The 23316-nt window shown below is 39.4% G+C and overlaps 1 protein-coding gene across 1 annotated transcript in view; it reads right to left on the reverse strand.

Moving 5' to 3' along the window:
• Positions 1-215: 215 nt before the first annotated feature.
• LOC140713804 (lysophosphatidylcholine acyltransferase 1-like) overlaps positions 216-23316 on the reverse strand; it is a 115526-nt gene continuing 92425 nt past the window's right edge. Inside the window, exons 12-14 of the mRNA XM_073024354.1 lie at positions 22217-22315; positions 14636-14774; positions 216-4328 (exon numbers count right to left, since the gene is read on the reverse strand). Coding sequence (XP_072880455.1) covers positions 4135-4328; positions 14636-14774; positions 22217-22315 — 432 coding nt within the window. The 3' untranslated portion in view covers positions 216-4134. The remainder of the gene's footprint in view (positions 4329-14635; positions 14775-22216; positions 22316-23316) is intronic.

Here is a 23316-nt window from a genome sequence, read left to right on the forward strand (position 1 = left end):
AAAATATTAATTGCTTCATCTTAGGCAAGAATTAAATAAATATGCCTGATGAATGTTTGCACTCCTCCGGACAAACTTCATAGGACTAGCTCATTTGTTTTACGTGCTTTCGGAGTGGATAGTGTAGAGGCATTAGATGGGAACACACATCTGTCAACATTTTAAAAACAATTCTTCTGTGCTCCTGAACTCAAAAGCGGAAACAACAACCAGGACACTTTTCGATCCATTTATTCTGGACTGAGACAAACCAAATAATTTCACTGTTAAACACAAAATCCAGTACAAGTTTAAGCAGTATTCCCTTTATGTACAAGTTAAACTGAGGGGAAAAAAATGTCAGTTATTGCAACAGATTTCCATATATAATCGAATATGAAGCATTAACAAAGTAATAAGTCAAATTTTGTTCAAGGTCAATACAAAATACAGCAGTAAACAGGTAGTTAAAAAAAATAAGCAGCCCTTCTGCACAATTTCATGGATCCTTTCAAAGACAACCAAGAACACAGGACAGCATGCCAACTGAGGTATTTTTCTTAAAGAAAATACACATTTAAGATTGCAAAACTCTATCAACCATGTCTGATAATGGAGTTACATGATTAAATGTAACTTTTCACACTGCATTATTTCAGAGAATGCAATTGTCTGATACACAATTAAGATGCAACGACCAGAAATTGTTACATGATTCACAATTATGTCAGCAGTCATTAAAAAAAAATTAAATTACCTTCCACAAACTTATGATCACAAATTTAAATCATGAAAGGCTGTTGACTATAAATCCTATTTTCTCATGCCAATGAGTAATGTCTAATCGTCACAGGATTTTTTTTTTGAACTTCACCTCAACATTATTAACAATCATTCTCACCGCAGAGAAACCGTACAGTTCTCAGGTTTAAAATCATGTGATCATCAACCTTCACAGAAGTCTTTATACGGGAAATTGAAAATTTAGTTGGATATATACAAAATAACATTGAAAAATCCTCAGAAAAAGTACATTACCCTTCAAAGCACAATATTATTTGTAAATTCATAGTTCATCTGAAGTTGTCTATTTTATAACTAATCAAGACCCTTTCCAATCCTCACTGAGGCTCATTACATATAGATCTAGATTGTACGTTGTCAAAATGTCAAACCAGACTGTGAAAGGAATTGCAGTTCAACATCAAATATATACAGTACCAAGGTTCAAAAATGCTGATTTGCTTCACCAAAGGATTCACCTGTATATAACATTAAAAATCATTAAATAATTCTGAAATCACAATCTGCTAATGTGGCAGTGCCAGTATATATTTTCAGCAGGATTTTACGTTAATTTTAATCATAGTACAAGTGATTGGCTCCTCCAACCTTTTTCATCAGTTATTTTCCTGTATCTGACAAAACTTGCATTAATACTGCATGATGCTCAACAATAAATGCTTCATCTCATCCACCTTAAATTAATGAAAAGATGTACTGCAGTATTAACTGGCAAAAGAGTGATACGACTAACTCTTATTCCTTATCCAGGGATGAAAATCTATAACCTCTCAATATGCTTCAGCATTTTCTCCATATCTGATCTTACACAGTACCAATCTACTCTATTTTATATTGAATTATAGGAAATTGGAGTGAATAATGTACTAGCATAATTAGATTGGAGCATACATCTGTCAACATTTTAAAAACCATCATTTGATTATTTCATTCTGTGCAATAGATGATGACCCATTCAACTTTTGTGATTATACATAATCATTCAGCCAGATGGGATAGAAATTATAATACTCAAGGTCAACAGATCTAAACTTATCCCAAAACACAATGTAGTAAAAGAGCTCATTTGTAATGATCCCCTTGAATAAAATTCATGTCCATTGCATTGGGAGTTTAGAAAAGGGTGGGAGAGTTTACAGGCATTTGTTTCGTGCTGAACATAATAGGAGCAGATGATTAAAATTCATCCCATATGGAGCAAAATGCCTGAACTTTCACCATAAACAAAACTTTATTTCAATGTTGATTTTCAATGCAACCTTAAACTTGGAATCAATTATTTGACAAACACGAGACAAAAATACCCCTAAAATGGGAAAAGTTCCGTTTCTCCCTTTGTTAGAAATAATTTATCTACAAAAAACTCTTCTCCCTACTTTTTCCATCTCCTTAAGGTAAAACAAAAACTGGTTTAAACTTGTAGTAACAGAGTTTCACTGCTTGTAGCAAGGGTTCACTACCACAGTTCCGAGGACTAAGATTGTGCTTTGGAACAATATAGACCCTGCTTACTGTATTCAGCTGCATCAGCTAGTTGCTTTCCTGAGAACGATTTCACATCAGATGCAAATCATTTGTTCCACATCTTTGTTAAAATAACTATTCCACTCGCACCAGTCCTCAAAACACACCAATAACCCATGCAATGAAATCTTGTGAACTAAATTTATTTTAAAGAAATCCAATCTGCCTGTGACATCATCAGTTTTTAACTGCAACTTGTAGCTTGAATATAGTCTTCCTTAATAGTTTAAATTCTCTCCAAAATTTACAGTATTAACACTTATAGACATCACAAGAGCAAGAAAACACTGCAGTACATTTCCTTAGAAACTAAAGAACTTAGAACTAAGCTGCAGTGATGTAGGAACTCAGCGGGTTAAAGCTGCATTTGTGGAAACAAGTCAATGTTTCAGAACTCCTGCAGGGTGTAAAATGTTTATTGCCTCCACTGATGCTGAAAAGACCTGCTCAGTTCTTCCAGTGTTGTTTTTGGTCTAAATTTCAAAACAGGCAGCATCTTTCATCTACAGAATGAAGCTGCACTGATCAGAATGCATATTTTCAGCAACTCATTACACATTTCATGCCCTTAAGTTGGCAGTCTATTTTAAACTTCAATTTTGAATCCGTAGCTTTGAAATCATACTGCTTTGCGATAAAGTCACCAGATGTATAATTTCTCATTGTCTTCCATTTATTCTCAAGATGTAAATTTTAAGAATAGAGTTACCTTGATTATAAGCAGTCAAGAAACTACGTGAGTGCACTATAAAATGCTGTGAATCCATGGTTCTGATCAGATTATTGCATTGTGTTTTAGAACCAGAGGAATATCTTTGCCTACCCCTTGGCTACTGTCACATACAATGTACAAATGTTTAAGTCTACATTCAGAATATTAACATCTAGTTTATAATGTACGGCCATGTCCTTATTGGTCCATTGTAACACATATTCTCGTTCTTTTCTGCTATTTACATACATTAGACAACATGCTTTGTTACCAGATCAACAAAACCAACAAGACTCCCTGCTCAAAACAGCCAAACAAATTAATTATTAGGGACAATATCCCTCATGTATATTCCATCATTCTGGCATATTAAAGATTTTGTAACAATACCTTCAATTAAATTCCTATGCAACTCTAAAGGAATTAACCTGTGGGTACCAAACTTGTATCCAGAAAACTCTTCCATTGTTAATCTGGATAACAGTAGATTTCCTTACAGTTCTGTGTTCTTTTTACTTCAATCACAGTAGAACATTTTTCCTCTCATTATGATAGCTAGAGCAGGGAACAAAGTGATGATACTTAATATTTAACAATACCCCAAGCTAGCACATTACAGAATGGAATGCACCACACCAAAAAAGATTTGTTATATTGTAACACTGATAGAAAAACACCATTACCCCAACCTCCGCAAACATTTTTCCCCCAAAAGCTATTTGTAATAAAATTAAGCATAGACAAAATAGACAATAAATGGATAATAAAAAAACCAAAATGAGCTATCACAACTGTAACTACAAGTTAGAAACATGCATAGTCACCATAACACATACCATAGACGTGGAAATTGAACTGAATAAGTGCTTGGTTTCCTTCAAGTACACAGGTACAAATACTAAGCATCTTCACAATCATGATTCTGATAACGTTAAATTTTCTTTCAAACTCACCATCTCCAAGTTCAACAAATATTATATTGGAGAGATGATAAATACAGAAAAATGGCAGTAGGCTCATATAGGAAAAAGACATTTAGTCAAGTTAATAGAAGTAACATAGGGGTCCCCCAATAGGTCTACCTTCTCACCAGGAGAAGGTCTATCACTAAAGAGTTAGTTAAGCTTTTTATCTAAGATACTTTCTTCTTTCTCCCCTTCTTGGTCCTCAGGCGAGAAGTCAGTGCAAAATCCATTAATAGTGGGGGCAAATTTGTTTTTCATGCTGTCTATGAAATCCATCTTCTGGTCTGGGTAAAGATAATCCTCAGCATAATCAGGATTCAAACATGAAAACTTGGAGAAGTCCACTAAAGTTAAAAGAAAAAACATGGAAGTAAGTATGTAATTCTCTACTTGTGTCCGATTCTTTCTGCTTTTCTTTTGTTTAAACAAATCTTAAAATTCCAACAATGAAAGAACAACACATTTTGGAGTGAATAGATTAGACATTCAATTATCAATTGGGATAGGGACCTTCTTGCATCTAATTTCTCCCCAATATACAGTAGATATCATCCAAGAGGCCTAGGGTCTTTGATAATGTTAATTAAGTTTGTAACTAAACAATTCAAGGATTTGTGTTGAAGAGTTGAATCGCACTTACCTTTGGCTACTAGTTCTGTAGAGAACTAACTACACTTGACCCCTGAAGGGACTCATTATACAAACTGGATGCACATAAATATAGAAATAAGGTTGCCAACTGTTTAAAAATTATGGGCATGCAAGTGATCTGCTTTTGCTGTGTTTTCACCCTGTTTATGGTATAAATAAATAACTGACGTTGCAGTGCTCACCGAGCCTGGCAATCAGCTTGCACCACCATCCTAAATAAATATACAGTGGTACTAGAAAGTTTGTGAACCTTGTAGAATTTTCTCTATTTCTGCATAAAATATGATCAGATCCTAAACCTAGATAAAGAGAACCCAATTATTAAATAACGCAAGAATATTTATTGAGAAAACGAACCAATATTACATGTATTTTTTTGGAAAAAGTATGTGATCCTCTGGGGTAATGCCTTCTACAAAAGCTATTTGGAGTAAGGTGTTCCAGTCAATGAGTTGAAATTGGAGGTGTGGGTTGTAGAGGTGCCCTGCCCTATAAAAAAGACACTAAGTCAGGTTACTGACAGAGCCTGCTCTTCTCAAGAAAGATCTGTTTATGTGCACCATGTCTCGATCAAAATGAGGAGAATTGTAGAGATGCCCAACACTGATAAAGGTTATAAAAGCATTTCTAAAGACTTGAGTGTTCATCAGTCCATGATAAGAGAAATTGTCTACAAATGGAGGAACTCAATACTGTAGTTGCTTTCCCCAGGAGTGGGCATCCTGCAAAGATCATACTAAGAGCACAACGTGCAGTGCTGAAGGAGGCAAAAAAGTGTCAAAAAAGCTAAATTAAATCCACTGTGATTCAATGTTATAAATCAATAAAATATGAAAACCTCCAGGGGGTATGAATACTTCTTATAGGCATAGTATATTTGGATTGTTATTAAACACCTCTATCAGAAACCATCAAAAAGCCATCTAGATGTTTTGAAACAGAGTTTCAGCATCATAGTCCTAGGTCCTGTAACTACTTAAGGTCCATAACACTGAGTGGGGAATCCAGGCCTTGTCCAATGAATAGACACAGGTAAATAAATATACGTGCAGTCATCATTCACTTTGCAGCTGCATGTTACACCATGCAGGAAATAACTGACCAAGTTTAGTGGCGTTAGTTCATAACAGGCTCTGAGCCAACTGCCAATTACCAGCACAGAGTATGGAGGAAGCGGATGAGAAGGTCACGTGATTGTAACCATCCCTTCTAGCACATTGGTCAAACTTGGTGACAAACCCATTGAATGGAACCAGAGGGGTTGTATGCTCCAGTGACAAATTAAAAGGCAATTACAAAAGTGGTATACAGTGCATGCAGCTTTCTCAAAGAAAATGCTAATGAAAAGGGGGTTGCTGCACTTATACCACAGTCGACTTACGAATTAGGAGCAGGATAAAGCACTTGGCCTCTAGATCACAGTTCATCACAGCTCCACATGGCCACCATCCCCAGTAGAGTGGTGGTAAGTACAGCGCTTTACGGTACCAGCAACCTGGGTTCATTCCTGCCCTGTCTGTAAGGTTTTTGTAAGTTCTCCCTCTGAGTTTCTTCTGGGTGCTCTGGTTTCCTTTCACAATCCGATGACGTACTGGTTAATGTGTTGATTGAACATTGTAAATTGTCCCGTGATTAGGGTAGGGTTAAATCAGGGGTTGTTGGGTGGCCTGGCTTAAGGCGCCAGAAGGGTCTATTCCGTGCTATATCTCAATACAGGTGTCCTCTGTTTTTCGAGCGTTTGCTTTACGACAACTCGCTGTTACAAAAGACCTACATTAGTACCTGTTTACACTAACCAAAGAGGATTTTCGCTTTTATGAAAAAAAGACGCCTGCTTTATACGTGTGTTTACCCCGAGAAAGACTACAATGACCGTGAAACCTTGGGCGGGCAGTTGTTTGCGCATGCGTGTACGTGCGTACACATGTGCATATGTATGTGCTGATTTTTTTTCTCCAAATCGACTTTGGCTCGCTGTCTTCCCGGTTTTGATAAGTGAAACTACACCATACATACAATATTTCTACTTTATACAGTTAGTCCCCAAGTTATGAACTTCCGACTTACGGACTACTCGTGCTTACAAACCGAGGATGGAGAACGCCGTCTGCTATTTTAAGTCAGATCGCAATGCCAACCGCCATTTTAAGTCGTTGCCATTGACACTGCGTTGAGTGTTTAACTTTGTATTTGGCTTAAATTTTTCTTAGTAAGATTCACCCTGACTCCCCCCCACCCCGTTCTGGTCGGCTGGTGGCACAGTGAGATCAGTGCTGGGCTCGAGAATGGAGGTTCCTGAGTTGGATTTAGTGACATACCGCTCCCGTGCCGGGTTGATGTCGATCCAGTGACTCCCGTACCATCCGTGCCGGGTTGATGTTGAGCTCGCAACTCGACCTCGTAAAAAACACTGCCATCTCCAGTTTAAATTCCCACGTGGAATATTGTGGAGGATCAAATACCCAAACCCAGCACAGCCCCCTCTTGTCCCATTTAACCTGTCTCAGTGCGGTGGACTTTCGGACCCGGGGAAATTCAGTACGGTGGTCCTTAGGACCCAGCGGACCTCAGGAGCTGGCGCAGCTCGGGACCCGCCGCCCACAGTGTTTCTGTTCCATTGATGGGAAGCGATTGCGATTGAAAATAAAGTGGAAATAATAAAGCGTTTGGAAGAGGTGAAATGCCATCGGACATTGGAAAAGCATTAGGCTACAGTTGGTCAACGATCGGAACAATTTTAAAGGATAACGGATAAAGTGAGAATAATGGAGCATGTGAAAGGCCCTGCCCCGATGAAAGCTACAATTATTACTAAGCAACGCAGTGGTTTAATTATTGGAATACATATGTTTATTAAGTGTTTTATATGCACAGAAAGGAAAAATATATACTAAGACAAATGTTTGACTAACTAACGCTAAAGAATACCGGATGTACTTGTTCCGACTTACGTACAAATCCGACTTAAAGACGGACTCAGGAACCGAACTTGTACGAAACCTGGGGACTGCCTGTATAGGCTGTATATTTATCATATCATTCCTGCTTTTACTATATGTTAGTGTTATTTTAGGTTTTATGTGTTATTTGGTATGATTTGGTAGGTTATTTTTTTTTAGGTCTGGGAACGCTCAAAAATTTTTCCTATATAAATTAATGGTAATTGCTTCTTCGCTTTACGACATTTCGGTTTATAAACTGTTTCATAGGAACGCTCTACCTTCGGATTGTGGGGGAAACCTGTAATAATATAAATAAATAATCTTATACCCCTTGATCCATTGTTTCCTCCACACATTTGAAAAAAAATGTTCCTAAGACTCTGGACTCAGAGGGAACATTCAGCTTCATCTGTCTTAAATCAACAACCTATGATTTTTAACCTGTCTATTCCATTTCCAGATACTTCCACTGGAGAAAATGTCCCCATTGTTAGACTCTTTCATTGTTATATTCTTCAATCAAGTTCTCATTACTCTTCTAACCTCTGACAGATACAACCCTGAGCCCTCCTCTCAAGATAACTTGTTCTCATTAGACAAGGCATTGTTCAGGTTAACCTGTATACTGCTTGTGGTGCAACAACTTAAGAGCAACTCTATACAAAAACTCCAAATGTGGAGTCATCAGGGTAGGTCTTACAGTGCATTAAGGAGTGCAGTAGAACAAAACAACAATGGGCTACTGAAAGTGGTGGCACAGGTATATAGGCTCGTAAATAAAGTCTTTAGCACATTGACCTTCATAAATGTAAGGATCAAGTGCAAGAGATGGGATGTCATGTTGAAGTTGCTTAAGACATTGGAAAGGCCTAAGTTGGAGCATTGTGTGCAGTTTGGGTCCCCTACAGGAAAGATGTAAAGAAGGTCGAAAGAGTACAGAGAAAATTTACAAGGACGCTACCGGGTCTGGAGTACCTGAGTTATAGGGAAAGTTGGAACTACAAACTAGAGGTCATGGGTTAGGGGTGAAAAGTATAAGGGGAACACAAGGGAAAGCTCCATCACTCAAGAAGGTCGTAAGAGTATGAAACAAGCTGCAAATGCTAGTAGTGTGTACAATTTTGATTTTAACACTTAAGAGAAGTTCTGGGTAGGTACATGATGGTAGGGGTATGGAGGGCTATGATCCCAGTGCAGGTTGATGTGACTAGGCAGTTTAAATGGTTTGGCATAGACTAGATGGGCCAAAAGGCCTGTTTCTGTGCTGTACTTCTCTATGTCTCTATCATGTCTTATATGATTGAAGCATAACCTCACTGCTACTTGTAGGGAAAGCTTTTGGGACAGCTGGATGATAATGAATGACTATGATAATGAGTAATCAGGATTGAGATTGTACAGGACTCCCATGTTTACAAAAAATGAAGCAGAGACCATTAATTTCCCTTTGTGAGGAATACAGACGTAGAGACAGTTGGTTTACTCCAAAGTAAACAACACATCCCATTCTCGTGATATAGGACCTGGTGGAGGCAGGGCCAACAAACACAAGACCATTTTCACTTGACTTCCTGTGATAAGGAGTTTGTACATGCCCCTGATTGTGCATAAAAATTATATACTCTGTACAACAACGAGAACATATGAAATAAATTCACATCTACTTGACTAAAGAACACTGATCTTTTTCACCACAACACTTGGAAATCTAGGCAATTGTTTTCTCAACCACAGATTATTTCTATCAGTAATACAATGAAGATGTATTCAATTTCTGGAACGAGACAATCATCTAACAAAGAGATTTACAAGAATGGGGCGAGGTTAAATATATCAATGCAATTAGAACAGAGTCAGAGAGTTATACACCACAGAAATGAGACTTTGAGATCTATTTGTCCTATACTACCTTATCCACAGTGAAACTATTTACCTGCATCTTTCTCTCAGGTTTGCTCGTGCTTCATGCTGTCTGGTCCACAATCTGTTTGCCAGATCCACCTCTGCACTTCTCCCTACCTCCATATCCTGTACATGATTAACCCTCACTTCACTCCATTTCCTTAGACTGCTCATGCTTCATCTTACCCAGTGCTCTGGCTCCTCACTCTCTGCATCTTCTAATCATACAAAAAATGCTGAGAAGTCTCGGCTTGAAACATAAATTGCTTCATAATTCTACCTCCAAAGATTGGAAGGAAAGCGTTGGGAGCGGGCAGTGGAGTGAGAGGCAGCAGAGTGAAAGGGCTTTGGCTCCACGGGCTTCGGCAGTAACAGGATGAGGTGAGGCGGTTGTTGATTGCAAAAGGAGGTGGTATGTGTGTAAGGCCAGTTTTCTGTGGTCGGTGTCAGGTGTGGGAGGTCCTGGAGTGCCGGACGGCCACATCTGCACCTGGTGCGTCGAGATGCAACTCCTAAGGGACCGTGTTAGGGAACTGGAGCTGCAGCTCGATGATCTTCGTCTGGTCAGGGAGAATGAGGAGGTGATAGAGAGGAGTTATAGGCAGGTGGTCACACCAGGGCCACAGGAGACAGACAAGTGGGTCACAGTCAGGAGGGGGAAGGGGAAGAGTCTGGTACTAGAGAGTACCCCTGTGGCTGTACCCCTTGACAATAAGTACTCCTGTTTGAGTACTGTTGGGGGGGGGAACAGCCTACCTGGGGGAAGCGAGAGTGACCGTGCCTCTGGCACAGAGTCTGGCCCTGTGGCACAGAAGGGTAGGGAAAGGAAGAGGAAGCCAATAGTGATAGGGGACTGTACAGTTAGGGGGTCAGACAGGTGTTTCTGTGAATGCAGGAAAGAAACTCGGATGGTAGTTTGCTTCCCAGGTGCCAGGGTCCAGGATGTTTCAGATTGCGTCCAAGATGTCCTGCGGTGGGAAGGAGAACAGTCAGAGGTCGCGGTACATATTGGTACCAATGACATAGGTAGGAAAAGGAAAGAGGTCCTGAAAAAAGACTACAGGGAGTTAGAAAGGAAGTTGAAAAGCAGGACCTCAAAGGTAGTAATCTTGGGATTACTGCCTGTGCCACACGACAGTGAGAATAGGAAAAGAATGAGGTGGAGGATAAATGCATGGCTGAGGGATTGGAGCAGGGGGCAAGGATTCAGATTTCTGGATCATTGGGATCTCTTTTGGGGCGGGTGTGACCTGTACAAAAAGGACGGGTTGCACTTGAATCCCAAGAGGACCAATATCCTGGCGGGCAGGTTTGATAGAGCTGTTGGGGAGGGTTTAAACTAGATTGACAGGGGGGGGGTGGGAATCAGAATGCGAGTGCAGGGATTAAGGTAGAAGGACAAGGGGGATGCTAAGAGTTCTGAGTTGATGAGGAAGGACAGGCAGGGGACAGAACATAATTGTAGCCAGTTAAAGGGGTTGAAATGTGTCTATTTCAATGCTAGGAGTATTAGGAACACGGAGGATGAACTTAGAGCATGGATTAGTACGTGGAACTATGAGGTTGTGGCCGTTACTGAAACTTGGTTGGAGGAAGGGCAGGATTGGATGATGCATGTCCTGGGGTTCAGGTGTTTTAAAAGGAATAGGATGGGAGGTAGAAAAAGTGGGGGGGGGGGGGGGGAGTGGAATTGCTGGTCAGGGATAGTATCACGGCTATAGAAAGGGAGGACGCTGCAGAGGGAGTGTCCACGGAGTCAGTCTGGGTGGAAGTCAGAAATAGGAAGGGATCAATCACTGTGCTGGGAGTAGTCTATAGGCCCCCAAATAGCCCTCGGGACACTGAGGAGCAGATAAGCAGGAATATTTTAGAATGGTGCAGGAAATACAGGGTAGAAGTTATGGGTGATTTCAACTTCCCTCATATTGACTGGTACTTCCTGAGTGCAAGGGGGATAGATAGGGCTGAATTTGTTAGGTGTGTTCAAAAAGGATTCCTGACATAGTATGTGGCCTGGCCGACGAGAGGAAAGGCTATACTGGATCTAGTTCTGGGTAATGAACCTGGTCAGGTGACAGACCTCTTGGTGGGGGGAGCATTTTTTGGTGAGAGTGACCACAACTCCCTTAGCTTCAGCATAGCTATGGAAAGGGATAAAATCAGACAAAATGGTAAAGTGCTTAACTGGGGAAGGGCTAACTTTGAAGGGATGACGCAGGAACTAGTGAGAGTAAACTGGAAACAGATGTTCAAAGGGGTAAGCACAGAAGTAATGTGGGAGAAGTTGAGGGACCACTTGAGCTGGGCTCAGGATAGGTTTGTCCCACTGAGGCAAGGAAAAAATGGTAGGAAAAAGGAACCGTGGCTGACGATACATGTGAAGCAACTTGTCAAGAGGAAAAAGGAAGCATATGTTAGATATAAGAAGCAAGAAGTAGGAGGGGCTTATGAGAAATATAGGGTAGCCAGGAAGGAGCTAAAGAAAGGACTTAGGAGAGCTCGAAGGGGGCATGAGAAGGCCTTGGCATGTAGGATTAAGGAGAACCCCAAGGCGTTCTATGCGTATGCGAAGAATAGTTGGATGACGAGAATGAAGGTGGGACAGCTAAAGGATAAAGAGGGCAACATATGCCTGCAGGCGGAGGAGGTTGGGGAGGTCCTAAATGAATACTTTGCTTCAGTATTCACAAGTGAAAAGGATCTTTATCAGGATGAGGTCAAAGTAGAGCGGGCCTGTGTGCTGGACAATGTGGAGATTAAGGAAGAAGTGCTGGATCTTCTTAAAAACAGTAAGATTGATAAATCCCCAGGGCCGGATATGATACACCCCAGGTTGTTGTGGGAATTGAGAGAAGAGATCACAGGAGCATTAGCTATGATCTCTGAATCCTCTTTGGCAGCAGGGGAAGTGCCGGAGGACTGGAGAATGGCAAATATAGTTCCCTTGTTTAAAAAAGGTTATAGGGAGAAACCTCGGAACTATAGACCAGTGAGTCTTAAGTCGGTGGTATGCAAACTACTGGAAAGGATTCTTAAGGATAGGATCTACGAGCATTTGGAGAAGTACAGTCTACTCATGGATAGTCAACATGGCTTTGTGAAGGGAAGATCGTGCCTTACGAGCCTGATTTGAGTTTTTTGAAGAGGTTACAAAAGAAATTGATGAGGGTAGGACAGTGGATGTGGTCTACATGGACTTTGGCAAAGCATTTGACAAGGTCCCTCATGACAGACTCATCCAGAAAGTCATGAGGCATGGGATAAGTGGAACCTTGGCTGTTTGGATAAAAAATTGGCTTAAAGGAAGAAAGCAGAGGGTAGTTGTGGAAGGAAAGTATTCTACCTGGAGGTCGGTGACTAGTGGAGTGCCGCAGGGATCTGTCCTGGGACCCCTGCTATTTGTGATTTTTATAAATGACCCGGATGTAGAGGCGGAAGGATGGGTGAGTAAGTTTGCGGGTGACACAAAGATTGGAGGAGTTGTGGATGGAGCTGTAGGTTGTCGAAGGTTACAAGAGGATATAGACAGGCTGCAGAGTTGGGCAGAAAAATGGCAGATGGAGTTCAATCCGGACAAGTGTGAGGTGATGCATTTTGGAAGGACAAACTAGAAGACTGAGTACAGGATTAATGGCCAGTTACTTAAGAGTGTGGATGAACAAAGGGACCTTGGAGTTCAAATCCATACATCCCTCAAGGTCGCTGCGTAGGTTGATAGGGTAGTTAAGAAGGCCTATGGGATGCTAGGCTTCATTAATAGGGGGATTGAGTTCAAGAGTAGAGAGGTCATGTTGCAACTCTACAAATCTCTGGTGAGACCGCACTTAAGAGTACTGTGTTCAATTCTGGTCACCTCATTATAGGAAGGATGTGGAAGCTATGGAGAGGGTGCAGAGGAGACTTACTAGGATGTTGCCTGTTTTGAAGAACAAGTCATATGAAGCAAGGTTAGCAGAGCTGGAACTTTTCTCTTTGGAGCATAGAAGAATGAGAGGGGACTTGATAGAGGTCTACAAGACTGAGGCATAGATAGGGTGGATAGTCAGGATTCCCCGGGCACCAGTAGCAAACACCAGAGGGCATATGTACAAAATTAAGGGAGGGAAGTTTAGGGGAGACATCAGGGGTAAGTTGTTGTTGTTGTTTTTTTTTACACACAGAGGGTTGTGAGTGCTTGGAATAACTTGCCAGGGATGGTGGTGGAGGCTAAAACATTAGGGGTACTTAAGAGCCTCTTGGACAGGCACATGGATGAAAGAAAAAATGGAGGGTTATGGGGTAGTGTGGGTTTAGTACTTTTTTTAAAAAGGATTATATGGATCGGCACAACATGGAGGGCTGAAGGGCCTGTACTGTGCTGTAGTGTTCTATGGTTCTAAGATGCTGCCTGACCTGCTGTGTTGCCCAGCATTTTGTGTGTGTGTGTTGCTCAAGGTTTCCAGCAACTGCAAAATATATCTGTCACTTCCAGTCAACCCGCTCTTCCTGCTGTTGGGTTCTTGGTTAGTTGCCCCTATGGTCTGTCCACTCCTGCTCCTCATTCACCCTGCACAGTCTGTGAGGGCATAATCCTTTCAGCAGCTAGATGAGGTTACAGGGAAAGGGAACAGAGGCTTACACTGTTTAAGAGTTTAGGGGAAGACAGTAAAAGGCACCAAGTGGAGAAGAAACTCTTGCACAACTTTACCTCATGGACCGACTGGAATAAATAGCCTGTTTCTGTATCTATATCTTATTAGGGATTAGATTTTAAAAAAAGCTGGCAAAATCATGGGCTCTGGGGAGGGCCTTTTCCTTTGAGGAGTTGCTTTCCTTTTTAGGAATTAAACGATTCTTATGTTAGATGCAAAATTTTGAGAATTATATCTTTATTCCATTTTCAGATGAGAATCATGTAAAATACAAATTCAAACTAAATTTCTATTTGTTGAAAAGTTAGAAACAATAAAAAAAAAGCTTATTGTGTGTTGGGCAAAAAAACCCTACAATTAGGAAATGTTGGTCAACAAAGGGAACTTGGAGACAAGGGCATGAGGAACCCTTGAAAATCTAATTACAATATGAATATTAACTAATTACAACTGGTATCAGGTTTTATAATCACTATTTATATGATGTGCAATTCAACAGTCCAAACAACTGAATATTACACTTACTGTAACTGATCTTTCCCTTCTGAGTAACATCAATAGCTTCAAATAAACTTGATACATCAAGTTTATGTACTCCCAACGCAGTCTTCAGAATGCAGGTCAGATCTTTATCATCTATAGTTTGTTCGTCTGACTCATACATCTGTTAACAAAATATAAAATATCTCCATTTTAATCAAGTGCAGTAAATTGAAAATTTGTATACAAGAGAAAAATTGACTTGTTCTTTACCATTCACATTTATATGAATAGACAATTATTCCAAGGCAAATTTAGTAAAGCTTTAGGGAGTAATGTTGTGGACATTGTCACTTCTGAAGACCTAGCACAAATTGGATTGTCCTTGCGTCCACACATTTGACATAAACCTCATATATATAATTTACTGACCACCATAACAATATTGACCACTTATCAAAATAGGATGCAGGAAAATGCATCTGGTGATGACTCAGGATTTTGCGTTTGTCAGTGTGTTATGAAAATAACTACTGGAGTAAACACACGCAGTAAACAAACCCAGAAAATACTGTCAGCGACTGTCAAAGGTGCACTGTTAGTGGGTGCCCCAAGAGTCATCAATAAACGTGAGAACTTTTGAAGTTCTTTTTAAAACTATTCTCAATGCAAAATACCTAAAGATGCATGAAGTTTAAACAATTTTCTTTTGCTAAACAGTAAAATAACACTAAATCCCAGTACTGATTTTATAAATACCTCAATAAATGTTTCATTTAAAAGTTTGTATTTCATTTACCACAAACTGTGTATTCCAATTGCTCATTAGCGCACCATCAAATATTAGCTAAAATTAAAGTCCCTGTTTCTTGCTTGTTAAAGATAAAACCACAATGGCTGATTGTGGGATCTTTTTCACTTATAAAATGTGGAGTGCACATTAAACAGTGCCAGATCTTTGTAAGCAATTTTCATAGATGGCAAGTGCTATCATTCTCATGGACTATTGGCTTGGATAGTGTAACCTTGGCTATTGAGAGCATGAGTGTGAGAACCTAACTACTTACTCAATCCCCCTCCTTGTTATAGTGGATGGAATGCTCCACATATTATTTTGTTAAAATGGAAGGTAATAAAACAGATTAACCTAATAATTATGTGTCAGTAGTACGGAAATAACTGGAAAATTTCCAAAGGACAGCACAAGGTATTAATTTAAAATGACCTAAGGACAGATAACATAAGAAGGACAATGAAAAAAAAGCAATTCTTTTGTTCTAATGAAGGGTGTAAATTTTGAGACATTTTGCCCAACCTGCTGAGCACTTCCAGTTTTTAAATCAGTACATATGTGATCAGGGCTGACTACCTTATATAAATTTTTATCTAGGGAGGTGGGTGATGCTAAGAAAGTATTGACAACTGAAGTGTCTAAATTTTAAAAGTATACTGCAGGTGATATGAAGCATTTATTTCTGTCAGCAAATAAGTCAATAACTTTTGGGCTAAGTTGAAGATATTGAGTAAAAAGTTGAGAGGGGATAGGAGTAACACTTTGGTGTGACTGGAAATTGTTCCTCAAGAGGATGGTGGGGAGGAAAAGATCACATATACAAAGCAAACTAATGCACACAATGTACACAGTTGTGACCCTTCATCAGAACTGGAAAGGCAAGAAAACGTTGTAAGCTGCAGAGAGGGGAGCGTCTGTGAGTGTCGCCACCTTAGGGCTGAGTTGCTCAGTGTAGTTCTGAAATGCACCTTGGACAAAGCAACGGAGGGCAGAGAGAGGTGCTCAAACCACACTGTCTTCTGCTCAACCTACAACTTGAATACTGACCTCAGTCTCCTTCACAGAAATAAATTATTTATAAGTGGAAACCATAATAACAGTAACACTAATTTTTAATGTCAGAGCAACCAAAATGAAAGTTAGCTTCACATCTTCCATCCTTCATAAACCTGAACTCATTCAAAATTTTGCTGCTCAAATCCTCCCTGCCTCTATTCATTCAACATTTTAGCACATCCATGTCTTGCACGGAAAGGCCCAAACCTTGCAATTCAAATTATTCCACATTCTTCATAGACACAAAGAAAACCTACAACACAATACAGGCCCTTCGGACTACAAAGATGTGCTGAACATGCCCTTACCTTCTTCCTTCCTATCCATCCAACATTCTTGATCAATATCATTCAATCCCTCACCCAAGACCTTTGCATTTCTCTAACTTCAACCCCCTTTTTTTTGCCCTACCTTTAGTGGTACTCACACAGTCATCTAACCCTTAGCTTTGGGATTTGCTCTGAAAACTTGGCCTCCTCAGACTATGCCAACTCTTGCTGCTTTAAACACTTCTAAAGCATTCTGGCAGCAGTGAATCACATGAAATTTTTCAGTAAATACCAGTAGCTGGTTTCAGCTTTGAAAGGAGGCAAATGAGACATGACTATACTCTCTATAAACACAACTATGTGGCTAGGCATAGCTCAAATACTATCTATAAATTTCCTGACGATACAACCATTGTTGGTAGAATCTCAGGTGGTGATGAGAGGGTGTACAGGAGTGAGACATGCCAACTAGTGGAGTGGTGCTCCAGCAACAACCTGGCACTCAACGTCAGTAAGTCGAAAGAGCTGATTGGGGACTTCAGGAAGGGTAAGGCGAAGGAACATATACCAATCCTCAGAGGGATCAGAAGTGGAGAGAGTGAGCAGCTTCAAGTTCTTGGGTGTCAAGATCTCTAAGGATCTACCTGGTCCTAACATATCGATGTAGTTATAAAGAAGGCAAGACAGCAAGCTATACTATATTAGGAGTTTGAAGAAATTTGGCATGTCAACAAATACATCTCAAAAACTTTTGTTGTACTGTGGAGAGCATTTTGACAGGCTGCATCACTGTCTGGTATAGAGGGGCTAATGCACAGGACTGAAAGAAGCTGCAGAAGGTTGTAAATCTAGTCAGCTCCATCTTGGGTACTAGCCTACAAAGTACCCAGGATATCTTCAGGAAGCGGTGTCTCAGAAAGACATTGTCCATTATTAAGAACCTCCAGCACCCAGTGCATGCCCTTTTCTCACTGTTACCATCAGGTAGGAGATACAGAAACCTGAAAGCACACACTCAGTGATTCAGAAACAGCTTCTTCCCCTCTGCCATCTGATTCTTTGGATACTACTTCGTTTTTAAAAATATATACAGTATTTCTGTTTTTGCACTTTTTTGGTAATCTATACTATATAATAATAAACAAGTAAATCAATTGTTTTTATTTTATTTATTATTATCTCTGCTAGATTATGTATTGCATTGAACTGCTGCTAAGTTAACAAATTTCATGTCACATGCCGGTGATAATAAACCTGATTCTGATATATTTCAATCAAATTTAAAATTAGATAAAAAATTGCAGACTAAAGTTAGTAATTTATGAATTTAATACTTAAGAATTCTCAAACTGACTAGTTAAGTTGAAACCCCAGAAATCATTTAAGAAATAACTCAGTTCTGTGATGGTTAATCAGTTTAAACATATTAAAAGAACTAAACAGCTTTCTTCATGTATTTATTTTATAGTTAGAAATAGTTAATTCCTTGTGGAAGTCAAGTCGTTGGGTATTTTAAAGCAGAGGGTGATAGGTTCTTGATTAGTAAGGGTGTCAAAGTTTGTGGGAAGAAGGCAGGAGAATAGGATTCAGAGGACTAATAAATCAACCATGATCGAATGGCAGCACACACTTGATGGGCCAAATGGCCCAGTTTCTGCTCCTATGTATTATGGTCTTAATCAAAAGCCACAATTAATGGTACAAGTTCCACATTTGTATCATTCTCTATCAGGCATTTGTATCATTTCCTCCTCAATTTCCTTCATAATGATGGAAATGGGTTTCATACCTGTATTTCTGTCAAAAAAGGCCAGCACTTAAAAGTTGCAGAATTGAAGAAACAATGAATCAACAGGAATCCACTGAAAATACTTTCAACTGTTCTGATGGCAAATTTTACATAGAGCAATGCAAGGAAAATATCAAACAGAAATGTTATATCAATTGAAGACAAGATATTCAAAGGCAAAGCCAAAGCAATTTAATGAATACTCAAAAACATCCAACACAGACAAAAGTTCTATCACATAAAACTATTTCCTACAGGTTAAAGTGAGATAAGAAAACACATACAAATTCACTGAGGAAAAGTTATTCAAAACAGGAAGCAAGACTAAACAGTTGAAGGAAATTCATAACCATTGGATACAAGCCCAAAGTATAATGACTACTTAATTAAAAATTTCTATAGACTGGAATTACAATTGGCTCAAGCTAGGCATATTATAAATAGTCTCCTTAGGGTAGTAATTTACAGTGGTGCTAGAAAGCTTGTGAACTCTTTAGAATTTTCTCTATTTCTGCATAAAAATGACCTAAAATGCAATCAGATTTTCACGCAGGCCCTAAAACTAGATAAAAGAGAACAAAATTAAATAAATAACAGAAAAAAAACGTTATTCTTGTTCATTTATTTATTGAGAAAAAAATGATCTAATATTACATAGACTTGTTGGAAAAATTATGTGAACCTTTGCTTTCAGTAACTGGTGTGACCCCCTCCTCTCCACATCCCCCCCCCCCCCATACAGCAATAACTCAACCAAACTTTACTGGTAACTGTTGATCAATTCTGCATATCGGCTTGGAAGAATTTTAGACCATTCTTCCATGCAAAACTGTTTCAGATCATCAATATTTCTGGGAACCTTGCATGAACAGCCCTCTTCAGGTCATGCCACAATATTTCAATTGGGTTAAGATCTGGGCTCTGACTTCGTAATTTCCAAACATGAATTTTCTTCTTCTTAAACCACTGTTGTTGATTTACTTTTGAGCTAATCTCAACATTATCTTGTTGCATCATCCAACTTCTTTTAAGCTTCAGGTGACGGACCGCAACTCTGATATGCTTCTGAAAATGTCTTGATACAATTCTGAATTTATTGTTCCCTCAGCGATTGAAAGCTGACCAGGCCCTAGGGCAGCAAAGCAGCCCCAAACCATGATGCTCTTTCCACTATGCTTCAGAGTTGTTATGAGGCTTTGTTGTTGGTGTGCAGTGCCCTTTTTCCTCTAAAGATAGCACTGTTCATTTCTGCCAAAAAGATCAACTTTTGTGTTACCTGTCCACAGAATATTGTAGAACATCCAGGTGGTCTTTATAAACCTGAGATGTGCAGCAATGATTTTTTGGAGAGCAGTGGTTTCATCCATGGTGTCCTTCCACGAACATCATTCTTGTTCAGTGCTTTTCATATAGTGGACACATGAACGGAGACTTCAGCAAGTTCTGGAGATTTTTGCAGGTCTTCTGCTGTTACCCTTCATTCTTTTTCACCTCATTCACCATTGCACATTGTGTTCCTGGTGTGATCTTTGCAGGACACTCACTCCTAGGGAGAGTACCAACAGTATCCCTACCAACAGTAGGGAGAATTTGGAGACAATTTCTCTTACTGTAGACTGATGAACACTCAGGTCTTTAGAAATACTTTTGTGGCCTTTTCCAGCTTCATGCATCTCTACAATTCTTCTTCTAAGGTCCTCTGAAAGTTGTTTTGATTGAGGCTTGGTGCACATAAACAGATCTTTCTTGAGAACTGCAAGCTCCGTCAGTAACCTGACTTTGTGTGTCTTTTTCTTAATATATAGGGCCGGGCACCTCTAGAACCCACACCTCCAATCTCAATTCATTGATTGGAACATCTGACTCCAAACAGCTTTTTTGAACCTTAGACTGTGATTATCTAAATGGTGTACTCAGTGATGACGAGAAGCAGTACACTTGTTTGTGTGTTATTAGTTTAGGCAGATTGCGTTTGTCTATTATTGTGACTTAGATGAAGATCAGACCACACTTTGAATAATTAATGCAGAAAACCAGGTTTGCAGGAAAAGGGTTCACAAATTTTTCCTTGCAACTGTAAATACATTCCTCATGTGTTTGTTGATCAAGCCAGTGCTTATACAGAAAGTCACAGAAAATCAGGTTATTATAAATTGTTGAATTGGACATGTAAACAGCAACATTTGAAAGAAATACAAATGATCATAACACTTCCAGTGAATGAAACTTGAAGGAGTATTTTTATAAGAACGTAGTCAGGGTTCTTCTGTATGGGGGGGAAACCCCAAAAAAACATGAAATGAAAGGCCGTGGCTACTACTAGTTATTTAAAGCCCCATCCCCAGTTAGCTAATAGTGAAGGATGACGAGCCAGTCTCTCAGACTGATGGGAAAGGTAGTTTTACAGGAAATATTTCTAACATGTAAACATGTATCACCAAAAGTACCGTAGATTCCGGATTTTAAGCCGCTACTTTTTTCCCACATTTTGAACAGCTTTGAACTCTGCGGCCTTTAATACGGAGCGGCTAATGTATTATTTTTTTTCATGCCGCCGAAAACATTTTGCCTCGTAACAGTAGACCAATAAAATTGATGAGTAGTTCACAGAGGTCCAATGAAATTGTACGATAAATCAAGCGCACTTTCACAATTAAATTATTGTAAATCAGTCATTTGTACTCACCCTCATCAACATGGAAAACACTCGAAGAAAAGCATTGTGCTGCCTTTATGGCAGTTATTTAGTTTATAATATTTTCGCTTAGTAATTCATTTTCTAGTTAAAGTTAGAAGAGTTTTAACTATATTTGTTTTCTGTACTACATCGCGGGATGCTATGACGTCACACCCGGTTTCGCCGCGTCTTGTGGGATACCGGTTTGCGATAAACGGGAAGGAGGGGGCATTAGACCCGAGCGAAACGCTGCTTTTAAATGCCGTTTGCGATAAACGGGACGGCGGGGGGGGGGGGGGAGCGGCGGAGCGAAAACGCTGCTTTTAAGTTAAAGGCGATCAATAACTTTTCCTGGTAGGCTGCAGTATATATATTTTTTACCAGTCGTTAGGAGATATTGGAATGTTGTTCAGTAAAGAAGTATACGCAACGTATATTTAAAAGTAGCCGCGTTACGGGCACGGTTCGAAAAAAAGCATTTGCAATATGTATTTGTTTTTGTTACCATATGGATTTAATTAAAAGTTAAAAAATCCTCACGTGTAATATCTTTCTGTGTAAATATCTCATATTACAACGTGGGACACCTGCAGCCGAAAATCCGGTGCGGCCTGTACAAGTAAAAAATTGATTTTATTTCTAAAATTAGAGCCAGCGGCTTTTAATCAGGTGCACTCTGTAGTCCGGAATCTACGGTAGTTAATGTAACTCAACAAAATGTAAGTTAGCTTTGACTCTGAATGAGCGTGAATGTTTCAAGGAGAAACACAGGGAAGCCAAAGTTCAACACGATGCCTCTTCCTCTGTTGCAACCACAGACAGGTCAATTGTGAAAGGTAATCAATAGAATAATTCACAATTTCATTCCAGCATTTCACAAGATACAAAATTCCCCCAAAGTGGACTGAAAGAAAGAGCTGCAGTTTTAGTCAACTTCGTTAAATCATGTTCCAGGTAAATCTAAAAGGAACCTGGTGGTTGTTTTTCCATTTATACAATACAAATGTGATTACTGAATGCTCACGACATAATTAGTATTTACCTTAAATGCCAGCTTAATAGTTTCAAGAGTGTTAGGTGGTCTTGATACTACAGACAAGGCAATCACGTACTCTCTGAAATCAATTGTTCCATCTTTACTCTGGAAAAAATAAATAACCAATTAGTAATCTGCAACATGAAAAAAAATCGGCGATATCTGGGGGGGGGGTGGGTGTGGGGAGAGAATGACAAATATAATGTACTTCATTCCATTGTTACGTTATTTAAAAATCAAAGGTATTTTTTTCTTCTGAAGAAATAATGAACTATGAAGGTATTTAACAATAAATGGAGGTAGAGGCTGAGCTATGCCATACAAACTCGTAGCTTACAAAGAGTCATCACAGACACACCCAGAAACAACATAATTGCCAATATTCATTAAAAATACTTTAATACATTGAACACTAACATCTATAACTTGTTTTATTTTAACAAGGCTCTAACATGCCTAGTTAAAATATCTGATATCCGTAGTCTTTTTTAAAATATATAAATCAGCTCGTGGCCAGTGTATTCAAGTAGTTTCTAATCTCTGTATTTCTGACCACTTCTGGAATGTAAATAACGGTCCATCTCCGTACTCATTAAACAATTTCATAATGGTATGGCAATACCAGAGTTCAGAGGAGTAGGCTATGACACAGCTCGAGAGAAATTTAAACAATCTGTAAACCTCATCCAGGAAATGCAAGAGGATGGCTTAGAGTACAAATGTACAGGAAAAAAAAGGGAAGTACCTAGGGTTCAAGCAAGTATTAAAATGCACTCAAAACTTTGGGTAGAACATGCACTCACTGGCCACTTTATTAAGTACCTGTACTTAATTTAGTGGTCACTGCATGCATGTTCATAACCTTTTGCTGCTGTAGCCCATCCACTTCAAGGTTCAATGTGCTGTGCATTCTCTAACCTCCTACTTCCACTCCCCTCACCACCTTATTCTGCCTTCTTCCCCCTTCCTTTTCAGTTCTGATGAAGGGTCTCAGTCAGGAATGTCAACTGTTTATTCCCTTCCATAGATGATGCCAGACTTTCTTAGTTCCTCAAATATTTTATGAGTGTTGCTAAAAACTCAATTAAAGGACCTCTCTCAAACAA

The sequence above is a fragment of the Hemitrygon akajei genome, chromosome 20 (assembly GCF_048418815.1).
Source record: "Hemitrygon akajei chromosome 20, sHemAka1.3, whole genome shotgun sequence".
Lineage (NCBI taxonomy): Eukaryota > Metazoa > Chordata > Chondrichthyes > Myliobatiformes > Dasyatidae > Hemitrygon > Hemitrygon akajei.